Source organism: Aythya fuligula, chromosome 10, assembly GCF_009819795.1.
Source record: "Aythya fuligula isolate bAytFul2 chromosome 10, bAytFul2.pri, whole genome shotgun sequence".
Classification (NCBI taxonomy): Eukaryota; Metazoa; Chordata; class Aves; order Anseriformes; family Anatidae; genus Aythya; species Aythya fuligula.
Window position 1 is genome coordinate 12,616,563 of NC_045568.1, and position 27,159 is coordinate 12,643,721.

The 27,159-nt window shown below is 65.0% G+C and overlaps 3 protein-coding genes across 4 annotated transcripts in view; all 3 read left to right on the plus strand.

Annotated features, from left to right (window-relative positions):
- MTMR14 (myotubularin related protein 14) overlaps positions 1-9,263 on the plus strand; it is a 30,058-nt gene extending 20,795 nt beyond the window's left edge. The window contains exons 18-19 of the mRNA XM_032194413.1: positions 5,941-6,096; positions 8,904-9,263. Coding sequence (XP_032050304.1) covers positions 5,941-6,096; positions 8,904-9,081 — 334 coding nt within the window. The 3' untranslated portion in view covers positions 9,082-9,263. The remainder of the gene's footprint in view (positions 1-5,940; positions 6,097-8,903) is intronic.
- A 462-nt stretch (positions 9,264-9,725) lies between these two features.
- On the plus strand, positions 9,726-15,447 carry CPNE9 (copine family member 9). Its single transcript, XM_032194387.1, is given in 21 exon segments — positions 9,726-9,808; positions 10,987-11,027; positions 11,107-11,153; positions 11,386-11,489; positions 11,705-11,744; positions 11,920-11,922; positions 12,223-12,299; positions 12,486-12,549; positions 12,616-12,719; positions 12,788-12,892; positions 13,272-13,313; positions 13,399-13,489; positions 13,491-13,601; positions 13,678-13,739; positions 13,950-13,996; positions 14,084-14,265; positions 14,400-14,527; positions 14,619-14,721; positions 14,813-14,870; positions 14,973-15,046; positions 15,295-15,447. Coding segments are annotated over 21 exon segments (1,713 nt in total). The 5' UTR covers positions 9,726-9,731.
- A 991-nt stretch (positions 15,448-16,438) lies between these two features.
- On the plus strand, positions 16,439-27,154 carry BRPF1 (bromodomain and PHD finger containing 1). Of its 2 annotated transcripts, none has more exons than XM_032194385.1 (13): positions 16,439-17,118; positions 18,080-19,039; positions 20,424-20,580; positions 21,687-21,818; positions 22,122-22,268; positions 23,204-23,516; positions 24,020-24,334; positions 25,367-25,654; positions 25,742-25,889; positions 26,163-26,299; positions 26,393-26,511; positions 26,667-26,821; positions 26,971-27,154. In XM_032194385.1, the coding sequence occupies exons 1-13, from the start codon at positions 16,460-16,462 to the stop codon at positions 27,152-27,154; spliced, it is 3,714 nt and encodes a 1,237-aa protein (XP_032050276.1). In that variant the 5' UTR covers positions 16,439-16,459. The 2 variants fall into 2 exon arrangements, with proteins under 2 accessions (XP_032050276.1, XP_032050277.1); XM_032194386.1 differs by having other exon boundaries at positions 22,122-22,250.
- Positions 27,155-27,159: the final 5 nt, after the last annotated feature.

A 27,159-nucleotide genomic window follows, 5' to 3' on the forward strand; every position in this document is an offset into this window, starting at 1 on the left:
GGCTTTTCACTGTGCTCAGTAAGTAACTCTTGAGAAGAAGCTGCAGTTCCCTCGTTGTAAGAAGTAAATGTTCTGTGAATTCCACTCTAAGCGTTTCTTTCTGACCTTTATGCTGGCTTCTGGCATGACACAAAGCCTTTGCTTCAGCACAGCGAAGGTGCATCAGTACATCCCCAGCCCATGTTGACTTTTATGAGCAAGGCAGCATGAAAGGCTGAGCTGAAAAAAAAAAAAAAAAGTGCATGAGAGGAAATAGAAGATAAAAGAGGACGCCACTGCAAGGCCTGAAACCAAGGGGATGGGAGAAGGGAATCATTTGTGAGGCCTGAGTGGCGAAGTCAGATGTATGCAAGGGTGGTTAACCTGCTGTGCTCCTGCGGGGTGGAGGTGGGGTGTGCACCTTCCACCTTCTTCTCCATCTCTGGTGTCACCTGGGTTTCCTGTGCTCCTCTCTGTGCTGGCTAGAGGAAGTAAGTGTGGAGACCCTGCCAAGAGTGGGTGGAATTGTCAAGGCAACAGCTGAACTGAGCTTCTCTTTCAAACCAAGTCTTCTGGCACAGTTACCCTCCGTTGCCTCGCAGCCTCTTGCCAGATCAGCCAGACTCAGGTCCCTGCCCTGTCTGCCCTCCCTGGGACAGCACTGTAACAGCTCTGCTAGCTGAGGACTTGAGCAGTGCATTGCCTTGTTAGCTGACGGGGCTGGCACATTTGGGGCCTGAGCACGGTATGTTTGGTCTCCAGGGAGATGTCACTCAGCGTGGCTGTGTCAGTCTGAATTCACACACTGAACCTGGCGCAGGTGATGGATGGCACAGCACCTCAGCTACCATCCTCCACCTGGAGGGAAAGGCAGAGTCCTGTTTTGTGTGGAGAAGGAGTGTCTGTGGTGGGAGGAAGAGTTAAATTCTCTCCCTTCCCCCCCTTGAACAATGAAGGACTGGGATGGGAAGGCTGGAGCACAAAGACTAATCATGACGCTGAAAATACCTTTATCTCTCCAGCGCTGCTGCAGGGTAACACCCCAGGCTCTTAAGATGAAGAAACTACTGTACTTGACTTCCTAATCCTGGTTGTGTGGCCATAGCAACAAACCACTTAACCACTGCAGCAGCAGTAGAGGAAAAGTGGTTGCTTGTAAAATGCCAGCAGGCACCCCTCAGGCAATTCACATAAACAGTCCAGCCGTGTGCTGGCAGGCAGGGGAGCTCAGCGGGGGACGGGAAGGGAAAGCAAGCTGAGAGACGAGCAGCTCCTGGGCACAGGAGCCAGGGTGTCCAAGGGAAAGAGTCCCAAATACCAGGTGGGCTGGTAGGAGCTCACCGGTCCGAGTCCTGCTGTCATCCAGAGGCCGCAGGTACCTGCATGACCTGGGTGATTCTCATCAGGCAAAAGCAAACTGGAATGCCAGACCCGCAGCAGGCTGCCTTTCCAGCTTATCCCAGTGCTATGGTAAAATCACATCTGCTGAGGGCAAACATGCGTGAAAATGCTGCACAGAGTATTTGCAGGGTAGGACACGGTGCATCTTGTTCTACAAACCGACAGCTCCTGAGTACAGCTGATAGATTGTGCTGGCTCTTAACTCCCTGCGTGTGAGTGAGCAGTGTCACATGCAAACACGGGGTACGGTCTGCAAGCCACTAATGGTCTACGCATCCCATGACACTGCAGAAAACCCCTGTATCTGTGTCAGGGATTTAGTGCGTGTGCACACACCGCTAATGTGGATTAGCAGACAGATAATCTTTGATTGAATGTGCTTTTGCTAAGTCGATTAAACAAAACCCAAAGTACTGCGGTTTGGAGAGTTGAAATCTGCAGGATTTAAACCGTGGAGGAACTGCTCCAGTCAACAGTCAGAGAGAAGTCCCGCGATTAAAGGGCAGCAGGAGGTTCAGGTGTGAGTGGAGGGAGTGCGGGGAGGGACAGAGAAGCTGCTGTCCCTTGGTTTAGGGTCTTTCTGATAGTGATGAGACTGCACGTGTCTTGCTCCTTACATCCACCTGGCTTGGCAGCTGTACCTGCGAGGTGATAGCAGCAGCAGGAGGACAGCAATCCTTTAACAGAAGGTTTTCTGGCACTGCTGCACGACCTGACCACAAACCAGGCTCGCCAGGCCCCTGGCTGGCAGGTGACAGCGCCGCAGTCCCAGGTGGTTGTGCTGGCAGAGCTGCGGGGCTGTTAGGGCACGGCACAGCCCACAGCCAGCAGGCTGGGATCCAGCCGGGGCCGTCGGTGCCAGGCGCTCCTGGCCAACTGCTCCCACGCACAGGAGGGACCGGCTGCCCTCTGCTCAGGCTGCCCCAGCCCGCCCGTGCGCACGGTGCCTTCTTAACGCTTGATTTTGAAGCACAGAGCTTGTGCTGGCAAATGAGCCGCTGCCCGAATATCTCCCAAACAGCCCCGGGTGTGTAGGAATGGGGCAGGTGAGCGGGGGCAGGACGGGGGGCAGGAGGAGAGCCGAGCTGCTGGGCACTTGGCGCTGGTCTCGCTTACGTATCCAGGCACGGAAGGATCCCCGATCGTCGCTGTGCCTCCGGTGTTGGCTCTCCTCCGGTGAGCGGGTGGCCGTGGGCTCGGAGAGGCTCCGTTCCGTGCAGCATGGTGCATGGGAAGCGCTGACCTAATTACAAGGAACCGTTCCAGGCGAGGAATTGCCAGTTTGCGGCCTGCTAAAGGTCCTTCCTCGTGTGAAGGAACAGCTTGCAGCTCATCTCTGTTTTGTTAATCTAATTTTGTTAATTTTGCACTTTTTGAGGGAGTTTCTTCCCACTCGCGGACCTGAAGAGGTGGGTGTGTGAAGCTCACTTTCATTCTCTTTCTGTCTGCCATTAGATGTCTGTGGCAGATACGGCAACTTGAAGGCTTGCTGTATCTCCCTTTTCCCAACCGTGTCAGCTTTGCCGTAGTCACCTGGCTGCTTTGCTCTGCCCCCTGGCTAGCCGGCCTCTGGCACGGCCGTAATGCGTTGCAGACCTGTTGGTCCCACAGGCCTGGGGCCCCTGATGCCACAGCTCCCACTGGGGCATCAGCAAAACCCTTTTTGGGCCTCAGCAGCAAGGTTTTACCAGGAGACTTCAGGGGCAGGAATACCAGGGACATTTTCACCTCTGGCACTGAGTGGATTGCACCGGTCAGCCTAAAGGCATTGGGCTCAAGCCCAGCTCAGCTTTTAAGGAGCAACACTGCTCTTGCAGCCTCTCTTGAGAAGCAATGGGGGATAGAGAAAGCCTACCGTGGTGTTGTAGCTCCGGCTGGGCTCAGCTGTTAAGGCCAGGAGAGAAGACCTGGCCTCAGTGCACAGCCGATCAGTTTATTCACTTAATCATCAAGTGTTTGTTCTGCTGCACGGAGGTGAGAGGCAGAATCAGCTGACTTGATCTCCCGGGCTCCTGTGCCGTGAGGTTAGATGGAGCTTGATGAATTCGGAGCTGCCCGGAGCAGCTTGGAGGGGAGGACGAAGTGGAGGGGAGGATGAAGCAGCGCGTGCTGTCGGGCAGTTGGGCACTGACGAGCTCAGTCAGGCAGTTTCTGGGGGCTGTGCTGTTGGGTTTGCACAGCTGCTTGGTGGAGACGGGGACCCCAGAAGGGTTAGAGGGCTGCCGAACCACCGAGTCCGTCTTGTAGGAGGGATGTGATGCTTTCATCATATCCCCCCTGTTCTTTGCCTGTCAAAGAACAGGTTCAAGAGGCGACTTGATCCACCTCTTGGCGGTGGTGTAAGATTGGTGTGATCTCAGCTGGCAGCCAGGGAACGTGAGCCAGCAGCTGGGAGCTGGGGCCACACACACAAAGTAGGAAAAATTTGCTGCTCACCTTTGTCACAGACTCACCTGCCCGGTGTGATTGATACTGGGCAGTGACACTTCTGCTGTCCCTGTGCCCTGGATCACGTCTTGCTCCTTTGTTTGCCATGTGAGCAGTCTCCTAGGCACCCCCTGATGCTACTCACTCCCTTCAGGAGAGCTGCAGAGCTCTGTGCAGCTCTTCATCTACACCTGGAAGTCCTTCGTACCCAAGCCCATCTCCACCTGTTCCTGCTGTCCAGGCTTGCCATCTTCACAGCCTTTTTTTTTTTTTTTTAACCTGTCCCCAGGCCTGTCCTGTTTGGCAACTCATTACTGTCCTGATGGTAACGCTGTCCATGTCTGTTTTCTCTCTTGCCCGTAGACCTCTTCACTGCTTTAGCTCAAATTCTGGTCACTGCGTGTGTAGCCAAACTGCTCCTATTTTTCCTGTCTGGCTGTGCAGCCCTCTCAGGGGAGGTGAGAGCCTCCTCTTGCCTGTGTGCTGAAGCAGTGTTCCTCCAGTCCTCGTGTGCTTCTCCCTGGCTTTCTGCACTGTTCCTGCTGTGCTTCCAGCGTCACGCTGTGCTCTGGGCTCCAAGTGCTCTGCCTGCTCTCCTCTGCTTTGTCTTGCAAAGGCAGGGAGAGGGGAGATGTCAGTGAAAAACTGCTCCATTTCCTTTATGAATTCTTCATGTTCCAGGGAAGCTTAGCCCTGCCTGATCTCTGACAGCGTGTTCTACTGTTCCACTTCCAAGGTGGGAAGTGCCCTCGTTCCTACATGCTCTAGCGTTCTCCCCAGTGGCCGACGCTCGCAGCCCCCCTCTGAGCCTCGCTGGGTTCACCCGGCAGCCTCAGGACGGGGGCTGTGCAAGGCAGGTGAGGCTCAGCTCTTCCAGTTCCTGCTGCGATGCCTTGCTGGAGCCTGAACTCCCAGACAGCGGAGGTGCAGCGAGCTGTGGGACTGCCCCTGCCGTCTGCATCCACCTCGGGGCCCTATTGCTGACCTCTGGGGCTCGTATTGATCAGCCTGCGTAAATGCCAGGCTGGGGATTAGACCTGGAGCACAAACAGCTTTCCCCCTGTGCATTCCCCCTCTCACACCGGTCTTGCTGAGGCCCTCCTGGCTGCGGGAGATCCTGCATTCCTCGCCGTTGCCCTGGTCTCTCGGGGAGCAGCTGCAGTGCGCCACTGCTATTCTTAGCTGCCGAGACGGCGTGCGAGTACCTGGCCCGGCGGAGCTGGAGCTGGAGCTCTCGCACTGCTCGCTGCCCGGCAGATCTCAGATAAATTATCCAGAAGATCTTGGGAGTGTGTAATTGAGTATCTCTGCCACAGGCTGTGCTTGCAGCAATGTACACTCTGCTGTGCAGACGGGCACAGTAATTGCTCGCTCCCCCGAAGCCGAGAGCTCCGGGTTCGTCTCGAGCGCTTGTGCCTGCTCCTCGGGGATTTTGGAGGGACGCCTCAGGTTCACTTGTCAGATTTCCTGCTCCCTCCTTTCCTGGCAGGAGGTTACGTATCGCAAACAATTACCTCCCCCCTGGCTGCTTGTTTTACCCTAAAGATGTTTTGCCACCGGGCTGCTGGCACTGCCCACCCTTCTGCCACGGGGCTGGAAAAGCCTGCGGGTGCCCGAGGGGCAGCGACCAGCTCTGCTCAGAGCTGCTGGCAGGGCCTAGGGACTGACCTCCTCTCTAAGGGCTGCGGACCAAGGATCTCTAAATCTCCCTCAGCAGCAGCCCAGTTGCAGTAACAATTCGCCAGCGCCCTGGGAGCTGAAATGAGCGCCAGGTGGATGTGCCCTGCGCAGCGCTGCGTCCGCATCTCTGAGGGATTTGGGGCCGCCGCACCTCGCTGACGGGTCTCACTGTCCTGCATGGCCACCTGCTTCTCGCTGGCTTTGTCCTGTCCGGCCCCGGGGGCACTTCTGCTGCTTTGTCTGCCCCGGCCAGCTCGGCTCTCCCCGTGCTTTCAAAGGAAAGGCTTGGCCGGGGGCCGAGCTGCACGCTGCGCCCTGGTCCCACGGCGTCAGAGCCGCTGGCACGGGCGCTGCTGGCAGCTGTCCCCGCGCGTCCCTGGCAGCGGCGTTAGGGGAAGGCGTGTGGCTGAGCGACCCGACTGACTGCAGCGTCTCCCTCTCTCTCTGCCCCAGATCGGCCGACCATTCCCTGCCCGGATCTTCCGTTTCCACAGACTTTGGCAGCTGGCAGATGGTGACAGGGTGTGGCAGCATTCGGGAGCAGGCGAACCTGAGCGCGGACGCCTCTCTCCCTTGCAGCTTCCCGGATGAGTTCCCTAGCACTTGCCTGTAAGTGTCTCGAACGCAGGATCCGTCCCCTGGGGGGCTGTCGGCGAGCGCTGGAGCTTTGTCACCCTGCTGCTTTCGAAGAAGCCTGGGAGCCCGTAACAAGCTGTCCCGTCTCTGCTGCCTTGACGCTTTCCATCTGCAAATTCTGTCACTGAGAAATTCTGGCACTGAGCGCGCTGTGGTTGTGCTGGACTCTGAAAGAAACCGGCTTCTTCTCTGCCAAGTTGCTTTCTGCACGAGGCCTTTCTCTCTCTTTCCCCCAAAACAGCGAATTTGGGCATAAATCTGGTGCAGCTGAGGATGCGCTTGTCAGGGCAGGACTGGTGCCCCAGCCCTTCTGGCTTTTGGATCTTCTACATCTCCCTGCTGGGTTCAGAGCCTTGCTGCAGTGGGAGAGGGGCTTTTATTCCATCTGACCCCATGCAGCAGTGGCATTTGCAGGCGCTGCACCCGGCCTGGGCAGCAGAGCCCCCGCGTCCTGCTGCACGGTGCTGTGCTGGGAGGCACGCCTCCCTCCCCAGGCTGAAAGTCACCTCTGCAGAAAGACGGGAGCTGAGCCTTAATTGCTGTGAGAGGAGAACCTCGGCGTGTGCCTTCAGGCTGCAAGCTCTCAGTCACGGAGCTGAAATGGCAGCTGAGGGCTGGCTGCTAGCTAGCCGGGGCTGCGGGCTGTCCTGCAGAGCAGAGCAGAGCTGCTTCCCCGAGTGATGGTGAATTTAGAAGACCCGTGAATTGGCTGGGTGGGGAATCACTGGGGATTCCTGGCATGGCTTGGCTGGGTGATGATTTTCCCTGTTGCTTTGGGGCACGCTGCACTGCTCCTGCAGCTGTCTGGGGAATCAGAAGGGGCTGAAGAGCACATGGCCGAAGCAGTGACTGCCTTGCTGTCCCCTGAGCCTGGCCGTGCTAGGTGGCTGCTGCTCAGCACCAAGAGTCGTTGCCACCCTTCTTGGAGCTGGAGCTAACGCCAGGACAGGGAATTGTGGCAGAAAAGTGCAGTTGAAGTTGGGCTCTGCAGCACTGAAGCTGCCTGTGGGCTCTTGTAGCTTGGAGTCAGCCAGGTTCCCAAGGAGGGGACAGCGGTGCTGCCTCTCCCTGGGGCGTGCAGCAGGTGCTGCGGGTGCTTTGCCCTGCTCAGCTCTTCGCTGCGGGGTGCTGTGCTCGTGGGCTGGGGACTGCTTGGCTGCAGGGGTTGGAGGGGAACACAAGGATCTCATGCCAAGCCTGACCCGGGGCCTCCTCTCTCTCTGCTCTGCCCAGCTCTGTTTGCTTAGAAGCCCACTCTAGCTTTATCCCTTTTTTTTTTGCTATCAGTGAGATTTTAGAGATTCAGTTCCACTGGCAGCACAGCAGTGTGGGGCGAAGGTCTGCTTCTCACACCCTGTTTCCCTGTGCTTGTGTGGGGCTTCTCAGGGTCCTCATGGAGCTGGGGCTCCGGCCGTCTCCTCTGGTCCTGTGCCCCCCGCCAGGGGCTGTGCAGCAGGGCAGGGCAACGGGGTTTTGGCCAGGACACGTGCCTGGCTTTGCTCTTGGACCTCGGCACCGAGGTGGCGCTGAGCTGTCGGGGGCTGGCAGCAGCCAGCTGGCCAAACCCGCACCTCCCAGTCTCTCACTCTCTGAAAGAAGCTGTCTGAGCACACAGCCTGCCCTGGGCAGAGGTGTGAAAACCAGGAGCTGCAGGACCCAACTCCGCTGCCCAGCCTCGCTTACCTCTCTTACCTCTGCGCCTGCCATTTGAGATCGCTGAGCTGGGCATGCCAGCCAGCCCCGCTTTCCTGCAGCTTATTTTTAATGCTCGCAGGTTGGCGAGCTCTGCCTTCTAATTAGCTTACCAAAAAGCATCCTTTTTTTCTGTGTTTGGAGACGTTGCCTTTCTACTTTGCCCTCTGGCTTCTCCTTATTATCCGGCGCTGTAAACACGGGCCGTGCTGCCTGCCGCAGCCCCGCTCGCTGTTTACAGCCCTCCCACCGCATCCTCTCGCTGCCGTTTCCGGACTGGAGCTGCTGGCTGTGGGTGGTTAACGCTCCCGTTCAAATTAGCTGTGCCAATTTATAGCCGGGCCCCGGGCGCTGGGGAGATGAAAGAGAATTTCTGACGGGGAGGCTCGCGCTGTGCCCTTGGGGCGACCTTTGAGGGACGCCTTCCTCTCCCCGGGGGCCGTGGGCACGGTGCGGAGGCGCGCAGCGAGGCCGGCTTCGGGCTGCCTCTGAAGGGCTGCCTCGCCTTCCGCTGCTCCCTCGGTGGACACTTTGCCTTCCTGCCCCTCTCGGAGCACCAAGCCAGGTGCACAGCCCAGCTGGAGAGGAGAGCGGGGCCTGGGGGACACCGTGCCATCCTCTACAGGCTGCATCCTGCCCGTGGGCAGTGCTAACGCGTCTCTGCCCTGGTTTTTGGCACCTTCGTGCTGTCTCAAAGCTCTCCACGTGCCCACAGGGGCAGCAAGAGGCTGGGAAACAAGGAACGGGTGTAAGTGGGGTGGAAGTGACTGCCCAGACACGGGCACCTGTGGACGGGCTCCATCTGGACCCACAGCAAGGCAGGGAGCTGGCACGGGGGGGCTGATGTCAGCCCGCACCTGTGGGGCCAAAGCAACAATTTCTGTATGAACGCATGGTGAGGAGTGGGGTGGTGGTGGAGGAGGACACCAGGGGGGAGCTGCCGAGCAAGGGGGCAGCAGCACCACCAGGGGATCTCTTCCCTGCGGGATCCAGGGGCACAGCCCAAGCCCTGCCACCTCGTGCAGCCCCGGGTGCGGGGCTGGGAGCGGGGTGCCCGCCGGCGCTGACCTCCCCGTTCTGTCTCCTAGGCTGGTGTCGGCGAGCGACCGCGAGTCCCGGCTGGAAGAAGTGCGTTCCTCCTTCCTGGCCAGCTACAGCCGCACCATCGGCCTCAAGGCCGTGCCCCCCAGCCCCTCGGGGGCCATCGGGGGGCTCCTGGAGCAGTTCGTGCGGGGCGTGGGACTGAGAGGCAGCAGCACGCTCTGAGCGCCCGGACCGACCGCTGGCTGGAGGAGACCCGGGGGGCCCCGGGACGAACCGGGACCCCCGTCCTTGGGGACACGCCGGCCCCCACGCCGAGCTCCGGCTCACGGCCACCCTTGCGTGGGGCTGGGGGAGCAGCGGGGGGGCTCCGAGGCCCCTGGTGCAGTAAAGCCATCTCTGCAGCCCCTCCGCCTCTTCGTGTCTGGGCTGCGGGCGGGGGGGAGGCGGGCAGAGCCGGGGGGCGGCGGCGGCGGCGGCGGCGCGGGGGAACCGGGCGCCGGGAGCGGCTCCGGCGGGGGCGCCGCTGGTTATAAATAGCCCGGCCCACGCTCCGCGAGCGGCGGCACCGAAATAGCACCGAGCCCGCGCCTCCAGACGTGGAGCCCCGACGGGACGGGAGCCGGCACCGAGCATCCCCCGGGGCGCGACCCGCGGCGGGGGGCTCCCGGCGGGGCCGAGCCGCGGCGCCCACCGGGCGTCCGTCCCCTTCCTCCGGTTCCTCTCCGTGCCGGGGCCCGGGGCCGAGCCCCCCGTTCACCGGGGCGGCGCTGCCGCCGGGGCCGGGGCCGCCGTGCCCGTGCCCGCCCCCGGGCGCGCCCGCCTCGGCGGCGCGGGAGGAGGCGGCGCGGAGCAGCGGCGGCGCCCGCACGGGGATGGCGTCTCCGGGAGCGCTGGAACCGGCGGCCGGCAGCGTGCCCGGCACCAAGGTGGAGCTCACCGTGTCCTGCCGGTGAGCCGGGAGCGGGGCGGCTCGGCGGCGGGTGGGAGCGGCGGGGCCGGGGGAGGGGGATGCGCCGGGAGCCCCGCGTCCTGCGCCCGCTCCCCTCCGGTGCTCCCGGAGCTGCCCGGGGCTCCGTACCGGCAGCGGGAGCCGGGCTGTGCCCTGCCCGGTGCCCGCCGTGCGCGGGGCAGCGGGGCCAGGAGCGGCTCGGTGCCCGCAGCCCCGGGGTGTTTGTTGCTCGGTGCCTCGGGGCGAGCGGCGGCTGCTGTGGCCGCGTACAGCCCCGCGCGGGGGTCCTGTCCCCGGGGAACGGCACCGGGGGCGTCCCCAGTGCTGGGGGGCAAGGGAAGGCCTCTGCCCCCATCAACCGCCCTGCCTGCTGTGGCCCCAAAGTCCTTCTTGCCAGCTCCGGGCCACGTTTGCGCTGGGGGCTGCTGTGCCCCCTCCCTGTGGATGCTCTGAGGGTCCCGGCTGAGCCCCCTCCCTCCCTGCCAGCCCCGCTGGGCAGCAGGCGGAGGGGCTGTGGGGGCACAGCCTGGCCCCAGCTTTGCAGCCCCCCGAGGGCTCAGCTCCATCCAGGGCTGCCGGCACAGCCTGGTGGGGGCTTCTCTCTGCCCCCCAGCCCTTTCCACTTGGGCCAGGGCAGCTGGCTGAGCACCAGGGCGCAGGAAGGATCCCAGCGGAGCCGCTCGCAGCCCCCAGCTCTCCCCGGTGTCAAAGCACAACGACGGCAGCGATCAAAGTGCTCCGGCTCCTGCTGCGCTGGGGGAGCCGTGGGGTGGTGCGGGCTGGCCCCTGCGGGCTGCCCAGCCCCTGCTAAGTGTCTGCTTTCTTCTCACTTCTGCGCTCTCCATTAGCTGCACTCCCGCGACCGGGGTGCGGCGGGTGCTCGGCCGTTGCCGGCAGCACCGGGGAAGGTTTTGTCCTGTAAATGGGTTCCTGTCGTGTTCAATCACTGTCAGCGCTGGAGACGCTGCTCCTCGCCGTCCCGACGGGCTCCCTCCACCCGGCCTCCTGCCCGTGTCCCATGGGTGCTGGGGCTTTTGGCCCTAAAGCACCAGCACTGCCCTCTCGCATGGGGCCATCCCCCAAAAGCCCAGCCCGGGGAGGACACAGGGACCCCCAGCGGGTTGGGTGCTGACACCCAGCGAGCGCGTGGCCGCTCACGCCTGGCTCCATCCCCCCAGGAACCTGCTGGACATGGACACCTTCTCCAAATCTGACCCAGGTGGGTGGCCGGGGCGTGCTGCCTGCAGTACGAGCACAGCGTGGCAGGGCACGGCACGGCTCCGCTCCTCTCTCCGCAGTGGTCGTCCTCTTCGTGCAGGGCGCGGGGAGCAGCGAGTGGAAGGAGGTGAGCGCCGCATCTCTCGCCTTGTTCCCCCCTACCCCACGCCAGGGGTGCTGCAGCCCCCAGCGTGCCCGCTCCTGGCTAATCCCCGGCTCGGTTAAATGGGCCCATATGGCCACCGACTGCCACGCTAATGATCCCTCCTCGCTGCTAATCCCCGCGGGGATTAGTGCTGGGGCAGCTGCCATGGGGAGGGATGGCGGGCACGGGGCCGCCCTCACCCCTCTCTCCGCAGTTTGGGCGCACCGAGGTGATCGACAACACCCTCAACCCCGACTTCGTCCGCAAGTTTGTCCTCGACTACTACTTCGAGGAGAAGCAAAACCTCCGCTTCGACGTGTGAGTGCCTCCGCAGCCACGGGGAGAGCAGGGCAGGGGTGCTGAGCCCCCGTGGGACACCGTGACAAAGCACCGAGGCAATAAAAATTGTCACAGCGCGGAGGGGCCGAGGGGTTGGAAATGGAGCGTGGGGCCTGCGGGGGTCCCCGAGTGCCAGGTGGGGACGTGGGGACGTGTCTGGGCGCCAGCTCACAGCTCTGCTTTGCCACCGGCAGCTACAACGTGGACTCCAAGAGCTGCTCCATCTACAAGCAGGTGAGCGCCGCGGGGCTGGGGGACACGGGGAGATGCCCCGGCATGGTGGGAGCTGCTGGGGGTGGAGGCACCCCAAGGCTGTGCCCCTGAAGGGGCTCCTGGGTGGGACAGGCACCCCTGGCCTCGGGGGGCTCAACCTGCTCTTCGTCTCTCCATGCCGCGTCGGGACTGACAGAAGGTAGGTGTCTGCCACGCTGGGAAATCGGTCCCTCGGGGGGATGCGTGGTGGCTCTGGGGTGCAGGATGGGACCAGAGGACGTGGAACAGCTCTGGCGGGGGACGTGATGGGTCCAGGGCACGTGGAGTGTGTGCATGGGGTGATCCTGGCTGTGCAGGATGTGTCCTGGGCTGGGGTGGCTCCTGCGGCACAGGGTGGGTGGCTGTGGGGCAGCACAGCGACAGGTTGGGGACATTGAGGGTCTGGGGGGGGGCTGCGAGCAGGAGCCCCCAGGTTTAACACCCTCTGCTCGGGGCGCAGGACTTCCTGGGGCAGGCGTTCGTGGCGCTGGGGGAGGTGATCGGGTCCCAGCGGGGCCGCCTGGAGAGAGCCCTCACGTGAGTCACACCCCGCGGTGGGGCTGGGGGTCCCACACCGTGCCCCCGGCCACCCGCCCCACCTGGGGACCCCCCCACGGCCCCGCTGTGCAAGGGGGAAGGCACCAGCACCATGGGGTCATGCAGAGCACCCCGTGTCCTGCCCCATCCTGTCCTCAGCGTCCCCACGCTGGCCTCTTGTCGCAGGGGGGTCCCGGGGAAGCGGTGCGGGACCATCCTGCTGCTGGCCGAGGAGCTGAGCAACTGCAGGGTGAGCGCTGGCACTTTTGGGGCACGGGGCGAGGAGCCGGCCCGGGGTGACAGTCCTCGTCCTCAGGACATCGTCACCATGCAGCTGTGCGCCAACAAGCTGGACAAGAAGGACTTTTTTGGGAAATCCGACCCCTTCCTCGTCTTCTACCGCAGCAACGAGGACGGCACGTGAGCACGGGGCCGCGGGGCGCCCGGGTCAACGCGCGGCGTGCCCTGACCCTGCCCTGTCCCCGCAGCTTCACCATCTGCCACAAGACGGAGGTGGTGAAGAACACGCTCAACCCGGTGTGGCAGCCCTTCACCATCCCCGTGCGCGCCCTCTGCAACGGGGACTACGACCGGTGAGGGGCTGGGGACCCGGTGAGGGGCTGGGGACGGTGCCGTGGGGCAGCCGTGGGGCCGGGGCAGGGCGTGAGCACCTCCCCGGCAGGTGTAGCCCCGCTAGCAGCAGCAGGCAGCTCCGAATTGGGTCCTTATTGTGTTTTTTTCTTCCCTCCTTTGCAACCCAAATTACGTAAAAGCTTCCCCCCCTTCCCCAGAGCCCTGCCGTGACCCAAATTTCCCCGCTCCCCTCCCCGCAGAGCCGTGGGCCGGGCACGCGGTGCGGCTCTGACGGCGCTGGCACGCCGAGCCCCGGGTGCCACGGGCAGGGCGTCCCCACGGCCCCGGAGCCGCGGTGGCCGTGCCGGCGGCTCCCCCTGAGCCCCTCTTTGCTCCCAGCACGGTGAAGATCGACGTGTACGACTGGGACCGGGACGGGAGGTGAGGCCGTGCCCCCAGGGGCAGGGGCGGGCGTCGGGGCGCCCCTCGCCCCGTGCCACACGCGGCCCCCGCGCTCCCCCCGCAGCCACGACTTCATCGGGGAGTTTGCCACCAGCTACCGGGAGCTGTCCCGAGCACAGAGCCAGTTCACGGTGTATGAGGTACGGGGGGTACGTCCAGGGGGGGTTCCAGGGGTGCTGGGAGCCCCACAGTGGGACCTGCCCGTGCCTACAGGTGCTGAACCCTAGGAAGAAGTGCAAGAAGAAGAAGTACGTCAACTCCGGCACCGTGAGTGGGGCTGGGATGCTTTTAGGGCTCCTGCCTGCGGCGGGGGCCTGGCCCTGACCCCCCCGTGTGCCCGCAGGTGACTCTGCTCTCCTTCTCCGTCGAGTCCGAGTTCACCTTCGTTGACTACATCCGAGGCGGGTGAGTGGGGCCGGGTGTCCCCCCGAGACACCCAGGGCACCGGGACGGGGGGGCCGGCACCGTGGTGCTGCTGACAGCACAGCCTGGGGGTGCCGAGACGGCAGCTGCGGGCGCTGGTGGGGGCGTGGGGCCAAGCGATGGGGCTGGGGGGCACGGGTAGAGGACGCACCGTGCCGTGGGGCCGGCAGCCTCCCTCGCTCTCCCTCCAAGGACGCAGCTGAATTTCACCGTCGCCATCGACTTCACGGCCTCCAACGGTGAGCGCGGCGGCCGGGAGGGGGCTGCCCGGGGGGGGCGGCGGCGGCGGCGGCGGCAGGGCGGTGCCGACGGGCGCTGTGCCGCAGGGATGCCGTCGCAGCCCACCTCGCTGCACTACGCCAGCCCCTACCAGCTCAGCGCCTACGCCCTGGCGCTCAAGGCCGTCGGGGAGATCATCCAGGACTACGACAGCGACAAGCTCTTCCCCGCCTACGGCTTCGGGGCCAAGCTGCCGCCCGACGGCAAGATCTCCCACCAGTTCCCCCTGGTGCGCTTTGGGGGTCTTGGGGAGCCCCAGCCTGCGGGTTGGGGAAGCGCCCGGCCTGGCCGCATCCTGCCCCGCAGCCGTGGGAGGGAGCAGGGAGCTGTGCCCCCACCCCGAGCGCCCGTCCCGTCCCCCAGAACAACAACGAGGACAACCCCAGCTGCAACGGCATCGAGGGCGTGCTCGAGTCCTACCTGCAGAGCCTGCGCACCGTGCAGCTCTACGGGCCCACCAACTTCGCCCCCGTCATCAACCAGGTGGCCGGGTGAGCACCACGGGGCTGTCCCCTGCCACCCCAACGGCGAGGTGACACGGGGACGGCTGCTGGAGGGATCCCGTCCCCCCTGTGCCCGCAGGACGGCCGCCCAGGTGACGGACGGCTCCCAGTACCACGTCCTCCTCATCATCACCGACGGCGTCATCTCCGACATGCTGCAGACCAAGGAGGCCATCGTCACCGTGAGTGCGACCCGTGGCTGTGCCACCAGGTCCCAAGCACCCCAAACGCTCGGGGTGCTGCCCCCGCTGCCCCTCCGCCTCCACCCCGCAGGCCTCGGCGCTGCCCATGTCCATCATCATCGTGGGAGTGGGGCCGGCTGAGTTTGACGGTGAGCGGGGCTCGGGGCACCGGGGGCATCCCGGAGGAAGGGACGGGGCTGGGGGACGCGGGCACTGCCCGCAGGCGGGGCGCTGAGCGGCGCTGCCCCCAGCCATGGAGGAGCTGGACGGCGACGAGGTGCGGGTGTCCTCGCGGGGACGCTACGCCGAGAGGGACATCGTGCAGGTAACGGGATCGGGGGGGAGATGGGCACAGGGTGGGGGCACGGGGTCGGGCACACGCTGCCCTTGTGCCCTGGATCAGCCTCCTATGGGCACGGCTGGTGGCACGGGGTGGCCATGGGGCCATGTCCTTTGCCATGGGGCTGCATCCCGTGCCATGGGGCCGTGTCCCGTGCCATGGGGCCGCGTCCTTTGCCACGGGGCATGGCTGGAGGGCCGTTTCCCGGCCGTGCCCGCCGCCTCCTCCCGCAGTTCGTGCCGTTCCGGGACTACGTGGACGACTCGGGCAACCAGGTGCTGAGCATGGCACGCCTGGCCAAGGACGTGCTGGCCGAGATCCCCGAGCAGCTCCTGTCCTACATGAAGACCCGCGACATCAAGCCGCGCCGCACCGACCCGCAGTAGCCCCGCAGCGGGGCTGGCACCGGGGGGGCACCGGCCCCGAGCCCTCCGTGGCGGCGTGGGGAAGCCCACGGGGGAGCCCGGGGCCGGTGGGCACCGGGAGGGTCCCGGTGTGGGGCTGCCTGGCTCCGCCGGGACCCCGCAGCCCTCGGTGGGGAGGTTGCGGGGTGGCGGCGGGGCTGTCCCGGCGGTCCCGGCTGTAAATAAAGCGCTGCAACCGGCCTGCGCCCTGCTGCACCGGGCAAGGGGGGGCTCGGGGCGGGTCCCGGGGGGTTCCGGTGCTGCCCCGGGGGGTCCCGGTGCCGGTCCCGGTGCCGGTGGTGGTGCCGGTGGGGGCCGTCCCGGTGCCGGTGGGTCCCGGTGCTGCCCCGGGAGCCCCGTTCAGCCTCATCCCGGTGGATCCCGGTGTGTCCCGGTGTGTCCCGGTGTCAGACCCGCCCCGGTGCCGGTCCCGGGCGGTCCCATCCCGGTGTTTCCCGCAGGCTCCCTCCCCGGTGCCGGGCCCGGTGCGTCCCGGTGCCGGTGGGTCCCGTCCCGTCCCTCCCGGTGTTCCCCGTTGGGTCCCGTCCCGGTGGTCCCGGTGCCCCCCGTCCCTCCCCTCCCCTCCCCGCCCCGTCCCTCCCGGTGCCCGCCGCGCGCCTCCACCCCCCCCACAACCCCACCTCCCGCAGATTCGCCTCACCCCTCTCCCCCCCTCCCAATGCGCTCAACACCCCAAAAAAATCCCCTTCACCCCCTCCCCAATTCCCCTCCCCTTCCCCACTCCGTCCTGCCCCCCTCCACCCCTCCCCACCCCCATTTCCCATTTTTTCCCCTCCCCTCCTCCCCGCGGCCGTGCCGAAAGTGCCTCCCCCGTCCCTCCGCCCGCTTTACCCAGCGGCCGCCCCGCGCCTGGCGCCGCCGCCGCCTCCATTGTTGCGGCCCGGCCGGCGGCAGCCGCTGGGGGCGGGCGGGGGGTGCCCGGGGCCGGGGGGGGGGGGGTGGCGGTGGCGGTGACGGTGACGGTGTGTCCGCCATGGGCGTGGACTTCGACGTGAAGACGTTCTGCCACAACCTGCGGGCCACCAAGCCGCCCTACGAGTGCCCGGTGGGCTCGTGCCGCAAGATCTACAAGAGCTACAGCGGCATCGAGTACCACCTCTACCACTATGACCACGACCACCCGCCGCCGCCGCCGCCTCACGCCCCGCCGCGCAAGCACAAGAAGAAAGGGCGGCAGGCCCGGGCCGCCAACAAGCGCTCCCCCAGCCCCTCCGAGCCCTCGCAGTCCCCCGGCCGCGAGGTGCTGACCTACGCCCAGGCCCAGCGCATGGTGGAGGTGGACCTGCACGGCCGCGTGCACCGCATCAGCATCTTCGACAACCTGGACGTGGTGTCCGAGGATGAGGAGGGCCCCGAGGAGGCGCCCGATAACGGGAGCAACAAGGAGAACGCCGAGGGGCAGCCCGCCGCCGCCGCCGCCGCCTCCGCCGCCTCTGCCGCCGCCGCCGCCACGGCGCCCAAGGCGGGCAAGCACAAGAACAAGGAGAAGCGCAAGGACGCCAACCACCACCACCACCACCACCACCACCACAACGCCTCGGCCGGAGCCGCCCCCAAGCTGCCCGAGGTGGTGTACCGAGAGCTGGAGCAGGACACCCCCGACGCCCCGCCAAGACCCACCTCCTACTACAGGTACGGGCAAGGAGATGGGCTCTGGGCTCCGGGCTCCCAGGGAGGTTGTGCGGCTCCTGGGGGTGGTTGGGAGGAGGTTGGTGTCCTCACACACCGTGGGAGCTGGCTGTGGCTCTGCACTCACAGCTCGCTGCTTCTGGAGGGCCTGGTGCCTGCAGGGCTCTTGGTCACTCCATAGCCACTCGCCAGCAGCCTGCTGGTGCCGTGCGTTCCTTGCTGTGCGACCCTACAAAGGAAAGCATCCTTCTGCCTTCTTCAGGCACTCCCCAGCACAGCTGGAGCCCCCCCAGCACCGAGGTTTGGCTATAGGATGTGTGTCTGCAGGCTGAACGTAACCTTGTTGCCCAATGGGTTGCGGTAGCGCCGTGCCCCGTGCAGGTTGGGTAAGCTCAGTGACCCAAAACAAGCAGGGAGCAAACTGAGCCCCAAAGTAACACCCCCACGGCCGCCTCTGCTCTCCCAGCCACCGCGCTGCCCGAGAACCTGGCGTCACAGAACAGCAACTGTGTGTGAAAAGGGAGCGAGCTCCCCACAGCGTGGTTGCTGTGATGCTGTGTGCCGGCTGCTGGAGCAAAATGGGGGCTCCCAGCTCATTTCCCTACAAATCCTCCCCTCACCCGCAGCTGGCAGCAGGCGGGTGGCCGGATTCAGGGAAACCCTGCGCCTTCTGGGCCTGTTTGCCAGCAGGGCCGGTGCTGTTGTGCCTTGGGAACGAGGTCGCTGTCCCCAGAGCACCTGGTACCTGCTTGGAGGCTCCTTGCACTGATGAGTCTCCAAGGCCCGCGGCTCATTATCCTGTCTGAACACCCAGCTGCCCTGTGCCAAGGGCGCTGTGGTTGCCACGCTGCTCGGGGCACGGTGCCACCCCCTGCTCCTGCACGCCCCTCTGGTGTTTTTCCTGGAACGTGTAAATGTTCCCTCACTGGCCATGCCCTCACCCTCTGGTGCTGTCCCCCTCCAGGTACATCGAGAAGTCGGCGGAGGAGCTGGACGAGGAGGTGGAGTACGACATGGACGAGGAGGACTACATCTGGCTGGACATCATGAACGAGCGGCGGAAGACGGAAGGCGTCAGCCCCATCCCCCAGGAGATCTTCGAGTACCTGATGGACAGGCTGGAGAAGGAGTCCTACTTCGAGAGCCACAACAAGGGCGACCCCAACGCCCTGGTGGACGAGGACGCCGTGTGCTGCATCTGCAACGACGGCGAGTGCCAGAACAGCAACGTCATCCTCTTCTGCGACATGTGCAACCTGGCCGTGCACCAGGAGTGCTACGGGGTGCCCTACATCCCCGAGGGACAGTGGCTCTGCAGGAGGTGCCTGCAGTCGCCCTCGCGGGCCGTGGACTGCGCCCTGTGCCCCAACAAGGGCGGCGCCTTCAAGCAGACGGACGACGGGCGCTGGGCCCACGTGGTGTGCGCCCTCTGGATCCCCGAGGTGTGCTTCGCCAACACGGTCTTCCTGGAGCCCATCGACAGCATCGAGCACATCCCGCCCGCCCGCTGGAAGCTCACCTGCTACATCTGCAAGCAGCGCGGCTCCGGGGCTTGCATCCAGTGTCACAAGGCCAACTGCTACACCGCGTTCCACGTCACCTGCGCCCAGCAGGCCGGGCTCTACATGAAGATGGAGCCCGTCCGCGAGACGGGAGCCAACGGCACCTCCTTCAGCGTGCGCAAAACCGCCTACTGCGACATCCACACGCCCCCGGGCTCCGTCCGCAGGCTCCCCGCCCTGTCCCACAGCGAAGGGGAGGAGGAGGACGAGGAGGAGGAGGAGGAGGGCAAGGGCTGGAGCTCCGAGAAGGTGAAAAAGGCCAAGGCCAAGTCCAGGATCAAAATGAAGAAGGCGCGCAAGATCCTGGCGGAGAAGCGAGCGGCGGCGCCCGTGGTTTCTGTCCCCTGCATCCCCCCCCACAGGTACCTCCCGCTGCCCTCCCCGAGCTGCGGGGCAGCTTCTCCCTCTCTCGGTGTCTCCATCCTGCTCAGCGCACGGGCGCTGCCGTTTTCACACCGGGCTTTTCACCTCCTTCCCCGGGGCTGCTCGTGGTTTCCTCTGGCGGCCTTGTGGAGAGGCGCTGAGGTGCGCAGCCCCGCAGAGGAGGGCAGGAAATAGACACTGCCGGTTTAACGTCAGCACCTGAGCGCAGCCACTGGGGTGCGGGGCCGCCCCCCAGCAGGAGCTCAGCACCCTCCAGGCCTTCGGGGGGCTCCCGTGGGGCAGGAGGGCAGGGGGCAGGCGCCGCGGCTTCACTCGGCGGGAGGAGTTCTGGCAACGTGCACGGGCAGGTCGCTGCTGCAGGGCTGATGGCTTCGTGCCACCGCCTGCTCATGTGCTAACCGTGTGGTAGCCTCGCTGGCCCGGGGTTTGCTCTCCAAGCAGCGCCTCTCCTCCCCTGTGTGGCTGCGCTGGCAGGCTGGCTGGAGGCTCTGCCTGCTGCTGGCGCGCTCACAGCGAGCCCACACTGAGATGCAAGCTGTTAGCCTCACCCCAGGCCTTCCTGTTGGGATTAATTCATCTTCGAGGGCCGCCGCCAGAATGCCAAACACCTTCCTGCAGGAGCCGAGCGTGGCCAGCGATGGCAAACGGGGCTGCTCTCGGCTGGGGCCGATGCAGGTGGGGTCACCCCACGCTGGCCCTGCGGGACGTGGAGGCACGGGGCCCTTTCCTCCGCCCCCAGCCGCAGGGATCTTGCCAGCCCTGGTGGAAGGGGCTGTCCCAGTCCCTTCAGGCTCCCTGCCATTGTAGAGCAGGAAAACCCCTTTTGTTTGGTGTCTGGGCTGGTTGGGGTAGCCCTTCATTATCTCCAACAGCAAGCTCTGTTCTCCTAGAGCCTGCCCTCCCCTCCTCGGGCCTGTTCACACCACAGGCTCCTGGGGGCTCCGCCGCTTGTCTGGTGCCGGCTGAATGGGGCCTTTGTCATCTTGGGTGGCCTCTCGGTGCCAGCATAATGAGCCGGGTGAATCGGGGCCGTGCGGGGGCTGCGGGGAGCTGCCGAAGGCCCAGCTGCTGACAGCCCCATCTCACGGCCCAGCCTGGCGCAGCCGGCCCCGTGCTCACGCCCGAGAGGTGGCGGGGGGAGGAAGGAAAAGCGTGTGCAGGAGAGGGGGGGCTGAGTGCCTTCTGCTGGCCTCCTCGGGGGTGCTGCTGCCCCGCACGCCGTGGGCACGCAGGGATTCCTGCCCTGTACGAGGGTCCGAGGAGCTCACGGGTGGCCTCGCCGCTGCCTTTCCCCGGCGGAGGCTTCTGCAGCAGCCAGCTTTGCCCCGCTGACGGGCTCTGTGGTTTGTGTCCCTTCCTCAGGCTCAGCAAGATTACCAACCGTCTAACCATCCAGAGGAAGAGCCAGTTCATGCAGCGGCTGCACAGCTACTGGACGCTGAAGAGGCAGTCCCGCAACGGCGTCCCCCTGCTGCGCCGCCTCCAGACGCACCTGCAGTCGCAGAGGAACTGCGATCAGGTGAGGGCTGCTTTTTGGGGAGCTCAGGGGCATCCCGGGCTTCCACGTGTGCTTCCTGCGCCTTCAGAGCTGCGGGCTCAAAGCCTCTGCTGCATGCGGTGCCCGCGGGCTCGGGACAAGGGGTAGAAGCCAGGGCTCCACCTCCCGGCTGAGGAAGGGGCAGCCCCCACTGCCTGCTCTCACTGCTTCCCCTCCGCTCTCGGCGCTCAGAGATTTGCCAGGCGGAGACGCCTTTGGCAGGCTGCCACGGGGAAGGGAGGGAAGCCTGCCCCGCTGCGCGCAGGGAGCTCGCTCCTCCCGCCCGCCCGCGGCCGGCAGCTGGGACAAACGTGGCAGAAGCGGCTCCGACCCGAGGCTGCCGTGGCGGGGGGCATCGAGAGGGAAGGCCGCTGAGCTCCAGGCGTGGTCTGGACAAAACCAAACCTCACTGTGCCTGAAAGCGCTGCGGGAACGCTCCCTGTGGGTGCAGCTTCCAGCATGCTGCCTGCCTCAGCCATTAGTCAGTGCTTCGCAGATGTGAAGCCTCTCGTGCCAGAGGACCATTTTTCTTCTGGCTCCCCCATCTGAGTCGTTCCGAGCCCTTTGAAGGCCGTGATCAGGCGGAGGTTTCTCCTGCCTTTGCCCCCTCTTTTTTTTTTTTTTTTATTTGCTGGAGAAGGGCTGAAACAGCTTCTGCTCATCCTTGGCTACAGCAGCAGAACAAAAATCAGCATTTTGTGGTGCCCCAGAAGTGAAGGTAACCAGAGCTGTGTTCCCGTTTTGCCCTGGTGCCCTTCGCTGGAGCTGTGAGCAGCTGCCCAGCCCCTGGCGGAGTAGGTCTGTGGTCCTGGGCGGCTGCCTACACTCGGGTACGTTAGGCAGAGCATTTTTAGAGGTTTGTGTGTCCACTTTCTGGCATCCTAACAGCCCTTAGATGGTGAGCAGGGAGCAGGTACTGAGCTGTGGCCAGCAGCTGGACCGTTTCACACCACCAGAGAAGCAGGAGCCTTACTGGGACAGCCGGGTGTGCCGGCTCCCTGCGCCGGGGAGGAGACCTTGCAGGCACTCGGGGATGTGGAGATGGGAGCACCTCTGCTGTGGGCTCACGGTCTCTGATGTTCCCGCAGAGAGACACTGAGGATAAGAACTGGGCCCTGAAGGAGCAGCTGAAGTCCTGGCAGCGCCTCCGCCACGACCTGGAGCGCGCGCGCTTGCTGGTGGAGCTGATTCGCAAGCGGGAGAAGCTCAAGAGAGAGACGGTAATGGTCGCCTGCCCTCCTCAGGGTGCTTTTTGGGGTGGGCACGAGCACAGGCTCCCCGGGGTGCAGGTCGGGTGCCCTCTGCCAGCTGTGGGGTCCCCTTGGGTGCGCTGTGCCCTGCCCTGGCAGCTCTGCATGACGGTGGCTGCTGCGCAAGGCTGGCGTGAGGGGACCGGGGCCAGAGGGGAGGTGCAGGTGGTGCCCCTGCGGGGTCCCCTCGAGGAGGGCGGCCTCCTGCAGCAGCGGGGAGAGGTGGCACCATCCCTGAGGGGCGCTCAGCGGTGCTCCGTCGCTCTGTTTCAGATCAAAGTGCAGCAGGTGGCGCTGGAAATGCAGCTCACGCCCTTCCTCATCCTCCTCCGCAAGACGCTCGAGCAGCTGCAGGAGAAAGACACGGGCAACATCTTCAGCGAGCCGGTCCCTCTGTCTGAGGTAACAGAAATCTACGAAGTAAGAACCCCCTCCCCCAGATTTCTACTTCACTCAAACTTGTCCCTCGCTCGTGCCACGGGCTGCCCACGGGGGGCTGTGCTCCGGAAGCGCCCCTGGGCAGCCTGCTGCTGGCTCGCCCGGCCTGGCACCGCTCCCCAGAGGGGGGACGTGTGTGGCACTGCCCCCCTGGGTCAGCAAAAAGCCTGGTGACTGGGCTGGGAGCTGCTGCTGGCCAGGAGCACAGCGCTCAGCTCCTCTGCTCGTGTTGCTGGTGACTTCCTGGTGTCAGCGACATGTCAGTGGCAGGGAAAGGCAGTGCCAGAGCTCGGGCCCCGGGCAGGCGGCGTGCTCCTACCTGTCCTGTGAAAGCCTTTGCTGGGGGACAGCGAGCACGGCGCAGAGATGGGTTTGACCCCCGGATTGTCACTGCTGGGGGCAAGGGGAGTGATTGCTGAGCCTGTCATCGACGTGTCCCTGCCTGGGGAGGTGGGAGGGGGGTGTTGGTGCTGCGCAGGTGGGCACGGGGGTGTCCGTGCTGTGTGTTGCCACCCGCAGCCATCGCTGCCACCTGGGCCGTTCTGCTCCACGTGTCCGCACCCACCCTCACCCCCAGGGGCTGCGCTTGGGGTTCCTCCTCCCCATGGGAACGCCTCGTGGTGTTCTGGATTCCCACAGCCCGCTGCCTGGAGAGGAGGGGATGCTGCCCCGGGCCCTGGAGCCTTAAAAACGCTGCCATGTGCCTGTCTGCCCCACGGGGCTGAGCACAGCACCCGGACTGCGTGGTCTGGAGGTCTTACTGCCCCTCCAGCTGCGCAGGCAGGGGGCGTTTCCAGAGGTGTGTTGGGGCAGGGCAGCAGAGCGCGATAGCTGATGGCTCTAACCACTGTTTTCTTGGAGCAGGAGTTGCTGGCAGGGGGCGGCGGGCTCTAACCCCGGGCCGTTCTCTCCTGCAGGTCCCGGACTACCTGGACCACATCAAGAAGCCGATGGATTTTCAGACAATGAAACAAAACCTGGAGGCCTATCGCTACCTGAACTTCGACGACTTCGAGGAGGATTTCAACCTGATTATCAACAACTGTTTGAAATACAACGCCAAAGACACGATCTTCTACCGGGCAGCCGTCCGGCTGCGGGAGCAGGGGGGCGCGGTCCTGCGGCAGGCTCGCCGGCAGGCGGAGAAGATGGGCATTGACTTTGAGACAGGCATGCACTTCCCTCACTGCGTGGCTGTGGAGGAGCCTCAGGTGCAGGATGTCGACGACGGTGGGTACTCGGCCCCCGTCCTGGGGTACAGGGGCTGCTCGGAGCTCAGCCCGCAGCACTCGGGCACCTGGGGCTGTTCTTGCTGCCTCTCCCAGGCCTGCCCCTCGGTTCCTCTTCCTGCTCTTGGTTGGAATCAGCCCCCCAGTGAGCTGCTGAGGCTTCAGGCAGTCAAACTTCCCTACTCTCTAATGCTTCGTGGTCACTTTGGCTCTGCTGTTTGTGCTGCACCCTGTTACAATCCCCTTGGTTTTCTGCTGTGCCCTTGCCCTGGCTGATGAGAACCCTGGTATTCCCCATGCTGCTGATCAGCCCGCCTTCCCCAAGGGGTTTGCTTCCAGCAGGGCTCCTTCTCTGGGTCTCTGAGGGTAACCTGCTGTGCTCACAGGTGTTTGTACCCTGTACGCTGTTTCCCTCCTGAGGGGGAGCCCCGTGCCCTTCCACGCAAAGGGTCCCCAAAGAGTTCCCGATCTCTTTCATCCACCTGCCCCTCTTTGTGCCCCCAGACGACGTACGGCTGCTGCTCTCGGAGAACCAGAAGCACCTGCCCCTGGAGGAGCAGCTGAAGATCTTGCTGGAGCGGCTGGACGAGGTCAACGCGGGCAAGCAGAGCATAGGACGGTCCCGCCGGGCCAAGATGATCAAGAAGGAGATCACGGTCCTGCGGAGAAAGCTCGCTCACCCCCGCGACCTGGGCCGAGACGGGCTGGAGCGGCACAGCTCCTCCGCCAGGGGAGTGCTGCAGTCGCACAACCCCTGCGAGAAGGACCTGCAGACAGACAGCGCTGCCGAGGAGAGCAGCAGCCAGGAGACCGGCAAAGGTACCGCCCCTTCCAAAATGCTGCTGGGTTTCCCGGGGAACCGTGGGGAAACACCTCTGGGCAGGCTGTCTGGTGGAGCAGCCACCTTCCAGGTGTCTCCCAGGACAGGAGGGCTGTGCGGGCAGCTCCACGTGCACACCTTGCCTGTAGCTCCTCCTCAGAAGCAGGGCAAGTCTCCTCTCAGGAGGATTCCCTTTTATCCCACCCCACGGGGGAGTCCCGTGGGGGTGGTGGCCCCAAATCCCTGCAGAGCACAGCATCTGCACATCCCCGGGCTCCCCGCTGGTAGCTCCCCAGTGGGGGATCCGAGGATGGTGGAGCCCTGCTGGGTGTTTTGTCACCAGCTCTGCCTGCAGCAAGGAGGGGAAGGCAAAGGCGGCCACCTCCTGTGCTGGGAGCAGCCGCAGGGCTGTGTGTGGTGCTCAGCGCTCATCTGGTGGCCTTCTCCTGTGTGTGGCTGAGGGACTGGCTGTCACTGAGCCTCGTGGCACAGGATGCCCCGCTGTGAGGTGTGAGATGGGTTCTTCCTGAGGCCACATCTTCCTCACCACCTGCTGACGGCTGAGCCCCAAACACCCTGCCAGGAGCTGAGTGCCTGCGCCCTGCTCCCGGGAGCTGGTTGGTGCTGGCAGGTGCTGAGCTGCCCTCCTGGGAGAGCACAGCGAAGGCAGTGCCCCGCAGGTCCCCAGGTAGAGCTGGGAGGTGTCACCGGGCGTTTGTCACCTTGGCATCCCGCTCCCCAAGGCACTGGGGAAAGCAGCTGCTTGTGCAAGCAGCGTCCAGAGGCTGCAGCGGAGCCTCACTGCCCATGGAAAATGAGGGCGTCTGTGCCCGGTGCTCTCTGGTGGCCCCACTTGGGTTTTACTCCCAGCAGAGTGGTTTGGCCCTCAGGGCAGGCACAGTGAAGCTCAGGATGGGAGATCCTGTGGGACAGTTCCTGAGCCACGAATCTTGTCCTTTCTGCCGCCGCCACGCGTCCCCATCAGGTCCTGCGGGCTGCAGCTGATCGGTGCCTTCTCCTCCCCCCTGCAGGTCTGGGCCCCAATTCTTCTTCCACCCCGGCGCACGAAGTGGGCAGGAGGACCTCAGTGCTCTTTTCCAAGAAGAACCCGAAAACAGCAGGACCCCCCAAACGCCCGGGACGTCCCCCGAAGAACCGAGACAGCCAGATGGCTCCCGGCCACGGCAACAGCCCCATCGGCCCCCCGCAGCTCCCCATGATGGGCTCCTCCCAGCGGCAGAGGAAGCGAGGGCGAAGCCCCCGGCCCAGCTCCAGCTCCGACAGCGACAGCGACAAGTCCACGGAGGACGCTCCCATGGGTGAGCACGGCACCCACGGCCCCGCGGGGAGGCTGCCCCAGGGCGCTGCGCCCTCGTAACGCCCTCCTGGGCCGTTCTTTTCCCCAGACCTGCCCGCCAACGGCTTCAGCAGCGGGAACCAGCCGGTGAAGAAGAGCTTCCTGGTGTACCGCAACGACTGCAACCTCCCTCGGAGCAGCTCCGACTCCGAGTCCAGCAGCAGCAGCAGCAGCAGCGCTGCCTCGGACCGCACCAGGTACCTCACCCCGGTGTCCCTGGGTGCCAGGGGGCGGCTGAGCCGTGGGGCAAGGCGTGGGAGCCCACCTGCCCCTTTCCCTGGGGACAGCGCCCATAATTGCGGCCTCTGCTCCCAGGTGAAGGGGGCTGGGGGCCCAGCCTGGGTGGGAGCAGCGCCGGGCTGGCTGGTGGAGCTCTGCCGAGCTCCCGGGGCTGGCTGGTGGAGCTCTGAGCCACCCGTGTGGCCCTCTGGAAGCGTGACCGCCGCTAACAGCTCCGCTCCCTCTCTCAGCACAACGCCCTCCAAGCAGGGCCGGGGGAAGCCCTCCTTCTCCCGCGTCAACTTCCCCGAGGACAGCAGCGAGGACACGTCGGGGACAGAGAACGAATCCTACTCGGTGGGCGCCGGGCGAGGCGTGGGGCACAGCAGTAAGTACCGGCACCTCCCTGCGCCCTACCAGGTGCCCGGCATTGCACGGAGGGGCGCAGCTGAAGCCCCTCTCCCCCTTTCTCTTGGCACAGTGGTGCGGAAGGGCATCGGCCGCGGCGCGGGGTGGCTCTCCGAGGACGAGGACTCCTCCCTGGACGCCCTGGATCTGGTGTGGGCCAAGTGCCGGGGGTACCCGTCCTACCCGGCGCTGGTGAGTGGGGCTGCCCGCGCCTCCCCAAATCCTGTCCTGGCGCCGAGACACGGGTCTGGGGGTGGGTGGGAGGTGGGATTACAGCTTCCCCGAGGCACGGGGCTGGTCCGGGTCGTGGCTCGCTGTCAGAGCTCCGTCCCCTGCCCCCCTGCCAGATCATCGACCCCAAGATGCCGCGGGAGGGCATGTTCCACCACGGCGTCCCCATCCCCGTGCCCCCCCTGGAGGTGCTGAAGCTGGGCGAGCAGATGACTCAGGAAGCGCGGGAGCACCTCTACCTCGTCCTCTTCTTCGACAACAAGCGCACTTGGTGAGGCCCGGGCGGGGACGCGGGGTTGAGGGGGGTGCCTCTAAGGACTCGAGGGTTGGTTTGGGGAGGGGGGTGTGAAATAAACCCTCGGGGGGGCTGCACGCAGCCGCCCGTAACCCTCAAACGAGGCGTCCGCTGGCTCCCCGCAGGCAGTGGCTGCCCCGCACCAAGCTGGTGCCCCTGGGGGTCAACCAGGACCTGGACAAGGAGAAGATGCTGGAGGGCCGCAAGTCCAACATCCGCAAGTCGGTGCAGATCGCCTACCACCGCGCCATGCAGCACCGCAACAAGGTGCAGGGCGAGCAGAGCAGCGACTCCAGCGACAGCGACTGACCCCC

Coding starts and splice junctions, on each gene's coding strand:
- BRPF1 (XM_032194385.1), top strand. CDS start 16,460: ATGGGCGTGGACTTCGACGTGAAGACGTTCTGCCACAACCTGCGGGCC. Junction 19,040..20,423: donor CCCTGCATCCCCCCCCACAG/GTACCTCCCGCT, acceptor TCCCTTCCTCAG/GCTCAGCAAGATTACCAACC. Junction 26,822..26,970: donor TTCGACAACAAGCGCACTTG/GTGAGGCCCGGG, acceptor GGCTCCCCGCAG/GCAGTGGCTGCCCCGCACCA.